The sequence below is a fragment of the Brachyhypopomus gauderio genome, chromosome 17, assembly GCF_052324685.1.
Source record: "Brachyhypopomus gauderio isolate BG-103 chromosome 17, BGAUD_0.2, whole genome shotgun sequence".
In the NCBI taxonomy this organism is placed as follows: Eukaryota; Metazoa; Chordata; class Actinopteri; order Gymnotiformes; family Hypopomidae; genus Brachyhypopomus; species Brachyhypopomus gauderio.
The window spans coordinates 17,010,361-17,025,929 of NC_135227.1; the positions used below are offsets into that span (position 1 = coordinate 17,010,361).

At 43.9% G+C, this 15,569-nt stretch overlaps 1 protein-coding gene across 1 annotated transcript in view; it reads left to right on the forward strand.

Annotated features, from left to right (window-relative positions):
* Window positions 1-1,036: 1,036 nt before the first annotated feature.
* The window catches only part of LOC143481200 (connector enhancer of kinase suppressor of ras 3-like), a 29,735-nt gene continuing 15,202 nt past the window's right edge, over window positions 1,037-15,569 (forward strand). The window contains exons 1-2 of the mRNA XM_076979147.1: window positions 1,037-1,370; window positions 13,960-14,123. Of these exons, the coding sequence (XP_076835262.1) occupies window positions 1,319-1,370; window positions 13,960-14,123 (216 nt within the window). The 5' untranslated portion in view covers window positions 1,037-1,318. The remainder of the gene's footprint in view (window positions 1,371-13,959; window positions 14,124-15,569) is intronic.

A 15,569-nucleotide genomic window follows, 5' to 3' on the forward strand; every position in this document is an offset into this window, starting at 1 on the left:
ATATTATAAATAATAATAACAACAGAAATATATTAGTACTACTACTACTACAATAACAATGACAACAACAACTACTACTACTACTGCTACTAATATTAGTTGCAATTATATATCTCATTTTACAGTTGATTCACTTTCACTAGGAGAACACGCCTTCATGATAAACATAGGTAAAGATTCATAATGTCTTAACAGGTATTGCAATACACCAATAAATTGCCTGAGGGAAAAAGTAATTATAGAGATTCCATCAAGTGATTTGTTTCTTCTGACAATTGAAGGTATAGTTTAAGGTAGACACACCAGGATGTGATAATGTGATAAAGCGTATGAAAATGTTTAAGAGGACTACCATCTTAGATTAGAGTCCCTCTGTGTCTTATGGCTTACACCAGGGTTGCCAACTTTTGGCGTTCGCTTGGAGTGAGATTTTAACCTGGAGCCGGTGGCGAGTTTATTTTGTTGAGCGGGGGGGTGGCGAACGAAAGTTGTTGAGCGGGGGGGGCTAACGTAAAATGGACACAGATTCAGTGTTCTGAGGTAAATAAACTGGATATTTTTTTTCGGCGTGAGATATCGGAAGTGTGGCGTGAGAGCGTGTGAAAACGGTCAAATGCGTGTGTCTCACGCTCAATGCGTGAGCTTTGGCAACCCTGTTACACACTGTTATACGCTTACCTGCGAGCTCAATTTTCAAACCTGATCTGACAGTGCTACTACATATTTACTCTCATTGTCTAATCCACAGACCTGTCCGTACACGTGTCTTTGGTGCGCTGGTAACCTTCAGAGGGCACCCACGACCCAGAATATCAGCCAATATATCCATCATCAGACTGTATTGTATTATTTATCTTCAGAATATACTGAAAAGTATATGAACTGACCCAGTACACAGCAGTCATTCATCTGCACACTTGTTGCAAAAACTAGCAGAAATACAACAGGCTGCTTCCACTACCATAAAAAAACACACTTGTATTGGCTGGCGGCTCGTTTCAAACGTGTTGTGGGCGACTCCTCTCCCCGTACTCGAGGGGTGGAGCGGCCTGTAATACGATCTCTCAGACTACTTAGCGTCTGTCTGACACCGCCAGTTTAATATCAGTCCTTTCTGGTCGTGTGTGTTTGAAAGAGCGCTCGTTCGTACGCGGGTGGACACCGTGTGATAGTCTCAAACTAAACTGGACTTTATTTTCGGCTCGTACAATGAAGAAAGAATGATTAAAGTCAGTCGCGTGAGTCCTAGATTGTGGCGGCAGTCGTTTTGTTAACCTTCTGTACTTAGGAATTTTGTTGCCTCTTAAGTTTTAAAACAATGGACCCGATAACCAATTGGACACCTAAGCAAGTAGTGGACTGGATGAAAGGTGAGTTACAAACTCAATGCACTGTTAGGATGTGTCTTTATTTAATCTGTCATTCAAATGTCCACTTCAGGAGTACGAACTCCGTGACTCGCTCAGGTCTCGTGCCGTGGGATGTTGCGCGAGCGCGTTATTTACCTGCAGTTTCGTAGAAACTGTGGAGCTCGTGCTCCGACAAACGAGTGTGTTCAGTTCTGCTTGGTGGTTTGTTCGCACTGTTGAAACTTTATGCGTTGATGTTGCATTGCGATCAACAAAAACAAGAAAACCCCAGCAATGATGAGTCCAATGTCTGGTAGTTTTTCGCTTTTGTCGTGCTAATTGTGCCTGACATTTTAGCACAGTCGGTGTTTGTGTTTTATTTGTTTATTTAACGTTGTTTTGAATGGACGCGTACCCAGGCATTATCCATCAAGAACCTACTCCAGCCTACACTGTTATGATCTTGGCGTTATTAGTGTTGGCAAACACGACTATTTTTTGCATTACCTGAACAATTCGATAAGCTTGATTGGGGCCCGTTGTACGTTTTACTTATGTCAACTTAAATGTGTTATTTTTCAACATAAATCATGCTATGAATGGCTTCAGCAAACCTTTTGTTACCGCATTTACCTCACCCTAAAAACAAACACACCCCCCTCCTGCTCCCAAAAAAAAGCTTCACTACTGAATGAACGCCACCGCCACCTGTGGTGCAGTAGTCCACCTGTGGTACCACCGCTAACCTGCTTGCTTCTGTATTTACCCTGTGGGTTGAAACTGCTCAAGACTATGAGGATGTTATAGTTTTCAAGAGGGCGTACCAACCTGTCTCCTGGTAGTTGGTTATGTTTGTGCAATCATGTTTTCTCATGACAGTCACCTGTCATCAGGGCAGTTTTTTTCTCTTGGGAACAATATCTTGCAGATATGACTCATTCGTTGCCTAATAACAATCATAGTAACTTGGTGCACAAATAATACTGGTGTGACAGGGTCCTTACTGATGTCATAAAATAGTGACGTTACAACTTTTTAATAAACCCGTGCTCTAGTACATTTATATCTGTGTCTGTCTTTCTCACTCACTTTCTCACGTGCACCATTAAAGCTGGACCCGGTGTGTGTTGATTCAATCTCCTAATATAGTTTGAGTGCTCATATAATATTTTTGCTCTCGAGTCTCGATGCTATTTAGGGAAAGTTTCGCTGAAAGCCGCACCGAATAGCTTCACACTTGCTCATTCTGCTTTGTGTTTTCCCCCAACTCCCACATTCACTGTGAGACAGTCGAGTGCCTTTCATTCCTCAATGCTTCTGCGAAGGCATTTCAGACATCCAGAGCCACGCAACCACTGTAATAGTGCTGCTGTGTGAATGTGGCCAGAAGTTGTTCTGACTCAAAAACGAGCCACTGGAGAAGCTGCGTTCTGTCACAACGTCAGGTAGTATGTGCTCATAGACCACACTGGTTGGACAGTTAAAGTACTCTAGGAGTGTAGTCTTACAACATTGATTAGTTTGTTTTGACCATTAGCTATACTATGAAACATTTATATCATGGATTTTCCCACTAGGATTTAGATCCAAATGATTTAACTACTCTGAGCCAAAGTCTTTAGAAGTAGCGTTGCAGCGTGGGAAATGGTGTCAGTTTATTTTTGAGAGCTGGATGTTTGATTAGAAGGCAGTAGAGCCAGTGAACCACATCTGGAGGTCATAGGCCGGCCTCTCGTACGCCAGCAAGGTTTAGCCACCTGGTGGTTTTAGCTCATTTGATGCTTCGATGAGATGACAGAAAAATGTGTGTGCGTGTGTGTGTGTGTGTGTGTGTGCACGTGCGCACGTGCACATTTATGGTGTGGAAAAGCCTGTGCTATTGTCACCATTACCAGCATGGCAAGAGTGAATCACAACAGTTCAGTTTTTGAGGTCAGAATGAAGTGTGCCATATAATGTGCACACCGCATCTGTGTGTGTATATTTCAGGCCAATCTCAAGATAGAAATCTGTGAACCTTTCCCACGGGCATGCGTGCTCCGTTGTTGTGGTTTCCATGTTGACGAATCCAGAAGTACACTGACCTAAATAAAAAATAAAGAAAAAAAAACTTTGCGAGATCTTGCAAAAGTTCATCTGCCCCCCCCCCCCCCCCCCCCCCCCCCCCCCCCCCCCCGCCTCTGAATGTTTTTTCCAACTCCATGTCCCTTCCAGGGCTCTGTATAATTATCATGAACGTGTTTGTGTCAGGTTTTACCATCTGTAGGGGCTTCTTAAATTTTGTGATGTAGAGCATGCAACCTAAGCCATTACAAATGTGTATCTTACAATTAGAACGAATTAAGCAACTTCTTTCTCAACTCCAGGCCCTGTGTACTTTGCCTCAAGCTGCATAGTTTTTACATAGCGCCCCTTTTGACAAACACCTAGACTCCGTTGCTATTTACATGAATCGATGTTGTGTGTGCTGCAGAGGGCGTGGTCATAAACGCTTGCCTTGTGCGTGTGCGGGGCTGAAGGCCAGTTGCTGGTTTTGCATTCAAACCTGAATGTCCTGCTGCAAGGACGCCAGACAAGCTGAACCTAGCATGGACAGAGCCGGATCCCGGCGTTGCCCCAAAACAGCGGCCTTGTGGTGGTGGGTGAGAAACCTCACCCCGGGTGCCGGGTCTGCTCGGCCGGCCAGAGAAGGGGATCGAGGCACTGCGGGTTGCCAGTGCTGCTGAGGGCTTAAACAAAACTGAACTAATGGAACTGCTGTTAAACTCCCAGGAAGGCCGGGGATGCCCACCTCTGGGGCATTGCATGTAGCACTTCCTCCTCCGCCGAAATTCTCCTCATGTATAGTTGCGTATTAATTGCAGATGGCAGTTTGATTGGTGGGCGAGAGGTTGGGGTTTGCGGTGGGACGTTTGGTTGTTCTGCAGTGTAATGAGAACATGCTTCTTTTGTAGCAGGGTGTGTTGGGTGTAATACTGTCCTTTAATTGAAAAGGCATTTCAAGCATGTCCAGTCCTGTGTCCTTCTGTCTCTGTCTGTCTCTTTGTTTCCACAGTACCCAGAAGACTGTGCCCTGCCAGATCATAAAGTTGTAGTTGTTGTAGCTTAAGTCATCGCTGCACTTGCAAGCAATCTAGGTGCAATGCAATGTCTTTGGCCTCGTACAAAAATCTTGTCAAGACTATCAAACAAGACGCATTCCCTACAGTCCTGAGATGCCTGATCATACTGTATTTGGACGTCATGCTTCCTAACAGTTGTAATTTCTCCTCTAAGTTATTAATTAAAACTTAGACCTCAAACCAACATTGCTGTAATGTGCAGGATGTTCAGTATAAACCCTTGTAGCTTAATGTGGTAAATTACATGGTTGGTGATTATCATGCAAGAGAAATGTTTGCTGTGCTGTTCTACAAAGCTATGTTTAAATAACCTCTGCTTGTGAATGGAATGTACACCGCTAACCAGCCAAACCTTCAAATGATCAGAAGTGGAAACTGCTACAAATATTCTTTTATGCCCTTGTCTTTTCTTGCCAACTGTGGCATTTTGACCAATTGACTGTTGATGCCGTTACTATACATAAAACACTTCCTTTCATTCCACATGGTGAATGTCATTGGCAATTGTGCAACAATCCTGTTTTAGAATTGCGTAGAATTGACAGACACGAATATTTATCATTTTCTCTTCATACTTGGGGGAGCAAATGGTAAATTCATGTCTGGCACATGTAGAGACATGTTCGCACATTCAAGCAGTGCCTGACACTGTCGCGTCTAAAACAGGTTTTGCTGTCTGCTTAACCTGATAACCTTTTTGTGTAGCCAGAAACTCAGTTTTATTGCCCCTTTTATCTTTAACTATGCGCGCCATTTGCAGTTGTTCCTTCAGGCTTGAGCTGTTATTTGGGCCGTGTTCGGCACCAGTGCATATAATGTCATCCTGACACAATTCTCTTTTTTTTCAATAACAAATGTAACTCTATCAGCCAAAGAGAAAGAAAGCCAGTTGAGTTCAGACAAGGAAACACGTGGAGGAAGCTAATGGATTTACCTGTGACATGGCAGTCAGTTATTGTCATACAGCACCTTTTCTTACCTATGAATAGTTTGCTGAAGGGTTTATAATGCACGGACGGTAGACAGTAGCTGCCTGCCATCTCATTTGTATTGCTAATCTGATGATGGGGAGTGGATATATGCACATAGTTCCCGGTCCATTAAACAGAGCTGTTACAGGATTTGACTGTAACGTTTCATTTGGGAAGTTCACCTTTTACACTTGCTGCAAGACCTGTAGAAACAGTTCAGTGTATTTTCATTCACAAGGTCTGGAAATTAGGTCAAATATGCAGTAATTGAGCAGGCCTGGCGTATAAGTAGACGTGTACTGTAAGGGCAGATTCGTAAAGCGCTCAGTAATTGCCAGTATTAGTTAGGTTAGATTGTAAGTTATATTCTTGTCAACATGGGTCACAGATGTTTGTTTTGGAATTGATATGTTTGCTGTAAAGCTCTGTATAACTGGTAAATTCTGGTGATGGTGTTACACATTTTGACACATGAGGCCTGTAGCTCTGGTCAAAATATATTTCTCTGATCTGTCCTTCCACTGTAAATATAAAATAATATAAAAATAAAAAGACTATTGTCTCCGCTTTAAAGGGCAAAGCACAATGCCCCCATCCAACACCTGCCTTTGGGTAAACAGAGGAAGGGTGGAACTGCACAGATGCATACAAAGAGTCAGCCCTGCTGGAGGCTTATGGGAAATTTTCCGTTAAGTTCCTCTGGCTGCCAAAATAATAGCTGGGCTTTATTTGTTTTTTATTTGTTTGTTTTTGGGTTTTTTTTTTCATCAGTATAAATGTTGACAGTACAGATTGGTTGAATAATGTCACAGTGGTAATTTGGTATTTTAAGATGCAGGAGACACTTGTTGTACACAGAGAAGTTTATCATATATTTGTGATGAGATTTTGGAGCAGAGTTTTTTTTATGTTGTCTGTGAGTGTGTGTATGTGCGTGTCTGTGTCTATGTGAGAGATGGGACAAGAGAGAATCTGTAGAGTCACATGGGTGACTCAGTTTTGTGGATGTCAGAGAAATTGGAAAATGATGCCACTCAGACTGGTAGATAGTGACTCATAAACATCTGTCACATTTCTGAGTTGAACAGAACCATGTCAGTCCACGCCCTCCATATTCACACGGGATCAAAACCTCCTGACGTAAATGCCATCCAAGTTTCATTGTGCATTGATGTGACACTGAAGTGTGCAGTATTACCCTTGGGAAGTGGAATGTGTTCTTTCTCCTGCTCTGTCCTGTCATGCATATCTGGAACTATGACTCGGGTGATGCCAGAATCATGTGGTCCCAGATGTTTCCAGCCTTGACAGGTCCCTCCGTTCACTACTCCGGAGCCTCTCTGCCCGTCAGCCTTCACAACTGTTTGTTTAGGCAGAGTAAGCCCAGCTAACATGAGAAATAAACATTTTTGTGTTGGATTTGGGAAGGCATGCGCGCAGACTGGCTGATTAGTTCTTATGTTGGCGTATAAGCGGCTGTGTTGATTTACTGATTGGAGCGGTTCCAGCGTCCGTGTGCCAGTAGTGTCCATTCTTCAGCCCGTCAGGAGTAATAATGTCTGACCTGCCCTCATCATGATGTCTCGAGTAGTGGCGGTACACAAAACTAATGACCTTCATCATTTTTCTTTTAACTCTCCTCATTATTTTGGAACATTTGTAAATTTCTATCGCTGCTTCTCGGAGTGTTAATGACTAGGTTGTGTTTATTCCTGGTGCTGTATGACTCATTGTCTATAACATTAAACATTCCGTTATCAATAGTAAAGTGCAATTTGGGCTCCCTGATGAAATGCGGGCTTGTACATCTATAGATATTTTTAGAAGAGGACTTAAAACTCATCTTTTTAAATTAGCATATGGATGAGATTTTTAGATTTTTATGTTATATTGTATTTTTATGCATATTTATTTATATTCTTTAATTGTATCTTATTTTTCTTGTGTTGTACAGTGTCCTTGGGTGTCCAGAAAGGCGCTTTACAAATAAAATGTTATTATTATTTAAGGTCACTGCCTGTAATTGTCAGAAACTCTAAATGGAAAAAATTCTCATCCTTTACACCATATTGCAAAATTGTAGAAAATCAGGTATTTCTTGATCCCAGATAAAGCATAGCAGTCTTTTAACAGTTATTTAACACAACTCAGATTGAACATTTTTATACTAGATACTTTCACATCAACACTTATTTTGACATTTGGTGAACTTACTTGACATGGTTAATTTTTCATTATAGTTGTAAAAATCTAAATGCCAACAAATCTATGGAAATAAGTAGTAAAAAAGTCATCCATGTGATTTGTTGACTGCTGTTCAAAAAGGCATGCCTTCTTAGTCGTCCTCTAGAACGCTTGTTTGTTGGAGGATCTTGGGTTGCTATGTTTAGGGCCTTCATGGTTTGGGCAAAGCACGGGCTGCATAATTTATGATCGAGAAAAGAATTCCTCCATTACAGGCCTTTCACTGTCAGTGCTATGCGAGTTGCGCTGAAGCCAGGGCGGGGCAAGATAGGTGTCCCTGCCTCCACGACTACGCCAGGAGGCTTTTCTGTCATTTTGGTTTTCCCCTGGGGACCAGGGAACAGATGAAGGAGGCGGTAGGTTGGGAAGCGACTGGGTCCCAAACCACTTCTGATTACATATCTGTATTGACATTCGTCCCCTGCCGAACACCCCTAGTATAACTTATGGCGTCTGTCAGACGAGGAGACGCTAGCCTCTCTGCTCTTTGGTTGAGTGGTTGTTTGAGTGGTTAACAGGCGGTGGAGCTCACTGTGCACCCAGCGCTGGGGGCTCGTGTGAGGGCAAGACCAGCGTGCAGAAGCACTGGCATTACGACTCTTCTGCTTCTTTTTGTGACTTCTCCACGATTCATAGAGTTCCGGCTCTCTAGAGGAGCGCCTGTGAATTGCAAGGAAGAATTCGAGATGCAAGATAAAAACTTTAACCTGGTGCACAACAACGCTGTTGATTTGAAAATGGCGGCCCGGCGTCTGGTTCATGTAGTGCGACCCTAGTTCTCACTGTTCAGGTGTTGAGGAGCTGAACTGAGTAACTGAGCCCAGAAACTCACCGTTATTAGGTGAGCTAACCCACAACCCTTATTGCCAGATGACGCCACTAAGGAGATGCCTCTAGTCTGATGCCACTGGCATCATAAATTGTTACCCAAATGTAGTGTTGCATAGGGCTGAACGATTAATTGCATTTGCGATAATCTCGCGATATTTGAAAACGCGATTCTCTAATCGCACAGGCTGCGATTTAAACTGGTCACGTGACTTGGGAGCGAGCCGAGCCGAGGACGAACGGAGAAAACTCGAGCAGGAGGCAGGGAAGTGGAGAAGTGAAGTTAACACAGCGCACTTTAACTTGTTACACAATGGCTTCAGGCTCGACATGAGCTGACACAACTGAAAGTCTAATACCAAAGAGGGGCAGCACAAGTTTGAAATTACTTTGGCTTTTAAAAAGATGCTGCTCAACGTCAGGTACTGTGTAAAACGTGCCTTGCTACTGTCGCTACAACGCGAGGTAACACTACAAACCTTCTTCAGCATTTAAAAAACACCACAAAGCCTCGTATGATATTTGTAAGGCTAAAATGCCAACGACCAGTGCTGCGTCTTCAAATACGCCAAAGTGTTTCTCTGCGCTTATACAGCTTTAGTATGCGGTGAGTAGCGAAATACCGTAAAATCACGCATATAGGCGCAATAAGATTTAAAGCACGGATGAATCGCAAAAGCACGGATAGCTTGACTGGTCCAGCAGACAGGGTTCACTGACCGAACCGTTTGAAAGTGTAACTCCTTATGGATGTAATTGGAAGCGGCACGCTGAAATAACTCGGGCAGTAACGGAGTTCATAGTGAAAGACATGATGTCAGTTAATATAGTGAACAAGCCCGGCTTCATGGCTTTGTCAAACACACTGGATATGCGCTACCAAATGCCCTCACGCACATATTTTAGCCAAGTTGCTATACCTGCAGGGCTGCCAACTCTCACGCATTGAGCTTGGACTAAAAAGTCTTGGACTAAAAAGTTACTAGTTCGCTCTGGCGCCAACCACAGGCGATCGATCGCGATATAATAATAATACTTAAATTTAGTCAATTTTATCCCCCCCCATAACAACAAATTACATTCGCCACCCACTCCAGGTTCAAGTCTCACTCCAAGTGATCTTGAAAAGTTGGCAACCCTGTATCTAAGCTGTATAAAAAATGTTGAAACAGAATTTCCTGAAAACAGTGGGAAAAAATCGCGATTTTAAATCGCAATCGCAATTTATAGATAAAAAATTGCAATTAGATTATTTTCCAAAATCGTTCAGCCCTAGTGTTGCATAAGGACAAAGTACAGTATGAAAGCGGGCTTTCCTGGGGAGTGGGCAATCCAACTTGGGATCGGTTCTAAGGGAAACGTACTACCCACATGAGTGTGCCCTATGGTGATGAACATGAAGGTTGAGTATGACCCGCAGCAAACCTGTTAGGTCAGTTTCCGTTCCCCGTGGGACTTTCTGCTCTCCGCCTGTCTCCTTTCGGCAGCCGTCACATGACGACACGCAGCTCGGCGAGAACGGCTTTCAGCTATTGCCGCTGTGGTGCCATTTAGGCCTGAGGGCTGGAGTGCCCCCCCCCCCCCCCCCCCCCCCCCTCTTATGTCAGCTCTGTATCTACCAATCACTGAAGGCGATTCTAGTTCAGGTCACTGAGCTTATGCCTGAGGGAAGGGGGACGAGTTCTGATAGATTTGTGTTGCTATTGTCTTTCATCACATAGTGGATTGTCTGATTATCTCTCTCCATCTCACCCCCTCTCTCTCTCACTCTCTCCATCTCACCCCCTCTCTCTCTCTCTCTCTCTGTCTGTCTGTCTGTCTGTCTGTCTGTCTGTCTGTCTCACCCTCTCTCTCTCAAGTTTGTGCATAAAGCATGATTTAAGATATTGGCAGCTTGCCCAAATGAGTCTTTTAAAATTGGAAGGTGTTTGTCAATCTTGACAGGGATAAATCATCTTTGTCCTGGTCACACTGCGCTCTGCCCCATGTAACTATTCTTCTGACGCAAGGTCCAGTATGGGCTTTGTTTACGCTCTGTAAAATGATGCATTAGAGCGGAAGGCTTCACACATTCAAAGCGGCTTTTTTTTTGTGTTTGTTTTCTATTAATTCTACCCCCGTTGTCTAGCCGGAGAGCGCCATTGTGGAATGCTGGCATTCCCACAATAGAACACCTCTGGGGAACAATGGACGTTCTTTCTGTCCCCACAGGTTTGCAAAAAAACTCTAAATAAAAATGGAACAAATGGGTAAGAGTGGCCACAGCTATTGTACATACTGTGTTTCCCACTCTCCACCCTTGGAGGGCACAGCTAGCACAGGAGGGGGCCTGTGTGTGTGTGTGTGTGTGTGTGTGTGTGTGTGTGTGTGGCAGATTAGGCTCAGAGTCCCACTGGGAGGCTGTTCACTCGGAGCAGTGGAAGGGCTTTCTTTCTCTTGAAATCAAACCCCTGAGAACCAAAGGCAGGTCTTCCTTCCCTTTGGGGCCTGTCTATGGTTGAGAGCTTCGCTATGAGAAGGAACTATGGTGAGGGTTAATTCCAGATTGTACAGGTCTAATGGTGGGAAAGGTGGTGTGGGGGGTTGTGCCGCTTCCTGTTGGAACAGATGTTAAGGTCACCTAAAAGCTTCACAACATTACGCTGATGAGTGTAGGGTGTAGGGTTTATAAGTGCTGACCTCAAAGTCGGCTTCAGAGATGGAGAAAACACCAGAAATGAGGCACAATTGTAATTGTGCAGTTAAGATATGTCTGTGGAAAATTGGCGGAGTATTCTGGACAAAAGAAAAAACGAGGGATAAGTAGTTAAGCATTAACCATTAAGGAATGTTTCACATGCCGTGTCAGCGACAGGCGCTTAGAAATCCTTGGTCTGTGTCACCTCAATTTTTACTTAATGTGTTTCACTTCAAATGTAGGTGAGTTATTTCTCAGAGCCTAGAGTCACAAAGCCTTTCCAGCCATGAGAAAAATTAGTCTGGAATTGACCAGTGGATCGTTGATGTCCAAAACAGCTCTCGGTTGGTTAAGTTCCCTAGACTGGATTCTGGATCTTTAACAGACAGAAATGTATGACTGCTTTTTTTAGACTTAAAAAAAGGATGTTGGTCAGGAAAGGATGAGGAAACTGTTGAAGACCTTGTGCCAGGACCTGCCAAGGAAGTGTGAAGTAATGGGCTAGTGGTGGACTCTTGAAGCTTTCCAGGTTCCTGAATCAGCCAGTAAAACTGGTATATCAAACCAGTAAGGCATGACCTCATCCGCAGAGCCAAAAGTAGAGTAACAACTGTTAGACCTGTTTTCACTGCCAGCTGATATTCATTCAGTTGTAAATACGGGCAGTTTCAATTGGTTGTCCCACATTAGTACCGTACACAAAGTGCCACGCTGCAGCTTTGGAACTGTGTAATTCTCTGTGTACTTTTAGGTGTGAGCAGAGTGGTTTCTGAATAGTTCTATTACTTGACTGCAGTGAAATGTGCGTGGGATACTCCTCTCTTTGAAGATGTTTCTCTTTCCCCTTTTGTCCACCTCACACTACAGTGTTACTTGATCTTCCTTTGTTGTGTTCACCTTAGAACTGTAAACACGCACAAAGAGAGGTACACAAGCTCTCTCTCTCTCTCTCTCTCAGTGCTCTTCTCTGCTGATTCTGAATTCCACATCCTTTAAGAAGGTCCATGACAGGTGGAATTTCATAACGCTCTCAAAGCGGACGTCATTTTCACGGATGTGAGCCGAAGGCGCGTTGTTGTAGCAGGCCCCCCTGTCAGAGGACACACCATGGCACCAGTCACCGGCGAGGGCTTTCATTAGCCAGCCTTGGGAGAGCAGCTAATTTCAGTGTCGTGAAGCGACATACTTGCAGTAATGAAGGAAAACCACACAGAAAGCGCTGGATCAAGCCCTGTAATCACCCAGGCCCCTTCCCGCTCCTCCCTCCTCTACCTCTCATCACCAGGCTCTGAAAAGATCTAAAGAAGAATGGCATTGCTCTCCAGGAAATGCCGTCTTAGCATTAGTTTGCTAATTCTGAAAGAAGACCCCCGCTCACCCTGATCTGTGCAGCTGTTGCTTGAAACAAAGTCTTCTGCTTTACTTCCCCTGCTACTCTTCATTTTCATGGAAATTTTTCTCCACTGTTCGAAACGTCCTCCTCTTTAGGAACTTTTTATTATGTTATGCCTACTGTTTCTTTATATAGCTAATGTCTGCCTTCTGGAGGTTAATATGCACATGCTTTAATGTTTATAACCAGGTGTCCTTGCTGATTTGATGATAATGTGACAAGGAACTTTGTAATGGCACGATAATAATAAATTACCTTCAATCTAAACTTAATTCTGGCACTTGAATTTGCCATGTCTAATGCCCAAGCTTTACGTGTCTTGGTGAATAGGAGCCCTCCAGAATATGGCCACCCTAGGAAAATGCTTAGTGTCGCATTTCCAAAGATGAATTGTGATTGAGAGCTTGTTGAATGGTGAGCCCTGTGGTTGTGTCTGGGCCCACACCAGGGCAGCGGGCCAGTCCTCCGCAGCTGCCTTCTCTATGCGGCCTTTGACTGGCGGAGTCCCCATCCCCCACTCGGCCTGCGCTCCACACACTGGTGGAGGCTCTGGGTGAGCGGGCTGCGTTGAGCGTGCGGTTTGGTTCAGGGAGTGTGTGTCATTGCAGGGGTGGCTGTATTGTATGCAGTCCAGTGCAAGTTGCCATGCAGACTGAGCGACTCCTCGCCGTCCTGCCGAGACTTTACGCTACGTTGCTCGACTCGGTTTTGTTGCAGCGGTTTTCTGTAAATATCATTATTGTTGGATCATAACCTCCTGGAGTTGGTGTAATTGTCACTAAGGGTGTGAAGGTTCCCTGTCTACTTGAGCATTACCCAGTAGGATGTATTTACACTTCTTCTTCTCAAGAAACTAACCAGGATTTTACCAGGATACTGACAAATCCACTTGATCTAGTTTATTAGTATTGGTTTATGTTAATGTGAGAAGATTTGTCGGGTTGAACTGCTATAATACAGTTGCAGATGACTCTTCCCCTCCAAAGGCATTTTGATTACCTAGACACACCACACACACACGCCTAAACACTTACAGGCAGGTGCAACTGCCATGGTGTTTATGGTTGCTTTATCTGGGAGGTCCATCTAGCACACACACACCTGTTCTCCTGGAGTAGCCACAGGGACCCACAGGAAGTTTCTCGGAGACAGCAGCAATTTATAACTTAAACACAGTGGTAACATTTACATAAAATGTAATCTCACTGCATTTGGATATTCAACTGGAAACAACAATATGGTATCATGGGTGTTGTTCACCCATACCTAGATGTGGGGAACAGTAACTGCTCTGACCTCTAAAGTTATTATGCGTAGGTGTCTTTCCTTTGACGGCATGTCTTATGTGCTCTTCTCTCCTCTTTTTGCTGTGAAGGCCTTGATGACAGTCTCCAGCAGTATGTGGCCAACTTTGAGATTGAGAAGATCAGTGGGGAACAGCTGCTGAAGATCTCCCACCAGGACCTGGAGGAGCTCGGTGTGACCCGCATTGGTCACCAGGAACTGGTTTTGGAAGCTGTGGACCTGCTCTGTGCACTGGTCAGTAATACAAGAGACCGAAACTGAGGTCACGCAAGGGCTAAATTCTCTACTGATTATGGTCATTGTCTATACACTACTGCAAATGACTGAAATTACACTACTGTTGCAATGTTAATGTAAGACATGTATCTTTCAGGTCAGACTCAGTACTTCCTGGTTAATACAGGCAATTAACATTGGAACTGTTTTACTTCCTATTCAAAACCACGTCTTCAGTAGCGTATAAGAGTTTGCCCAGGAAGTTTGTACACATGAGGCAGTGTTATCTTGGGCAGGTTTTCACTCTCAATTAGCATGTCATACACTGGACTTGACCCACCAGGCTTGCTGTTATGAATCGCAATTGGTTGGAAAGTCTAGCGTGTAGACGGGGCTCAAGGGTGCTGGTCATTGAAATGCCGACCGCTTTAGCCAGTGAAAGGACAGGAAGAAACAAAGTGTAGGGGGAAGCCTTTCTTTCTTTTCTTTCTTATTAAAATCACATTGAAACATTGAAAACCTTTTTATAGGGTTTTTTTTAGATTGTCTTTTTGTGATTGTTTTACATATGCAGGTGTCTACACATAAATATTCCCTAGAATATGGGGTTAGAATATACGCGGTGTACTCTAGAATATGGGGCTGGAATATACGCGGTGTACTCTAGAATATGGGGCTGGAATATACGCGGTGTGCGCTAGAATATGGGGCTGGAATATACGCGGTGTGCTCTAGAATACGGGGTTGGAATATACGCGGTGTACTCTAGAATACGGGGTTGGAATATACGCGGTGTGCGCTAGAATATGGGGTTGGAATATACGCGGTGTGCTCTAGAATATGGGGTTGGAATATACGCGGTGTGCTCTAGAATATGGGGTTGGAATATACGCGGTGTGCTCTAGAATATGGGGTTGGAATATACGCGGTGTGCTCTAGAATATGGGGTTGAGTTCAATGTTCCTTCTCCAGTTGCTCCAACTGTCTGACCCATAGGATCGTGCAGGATGTGCAGTAGACGTTTTCTGCCAGAGCAGCTCTTCAGTCAATAGTCCATCATTGCACTCTAGCTACCACAACACAATTTACAGCTAACAGAGCTGTCTTAAATGAGCCGAGGGGTGCTAGAGAAATAAAGTTGGAGACAGAAGGCGGCTGGGCAGAGAGAAGCTAAATAGTTCCAAGCTGTGCTTTGCAGCTTTGTTAAATCCCTGTTTGGGCAGATGGAGTTGGTTTGTATTTTATAACTTCCTGCATCATAAAAAGCAGATTTTAGCTTGATTCTTTGATCACCCTCATCAGATCCTTATTCTCCTAAAAATCTTCATATATTTTTATTATTATTTTTAAACCCTCTTCAGTTCTAATGGGCATACTGCACCACATCAGTTTTTGTTTTCTGTATCCCTTGCTTCTGTTCTACATCATTTTTAAAGGTATGACACACAGTTTGGTCATGTGTCA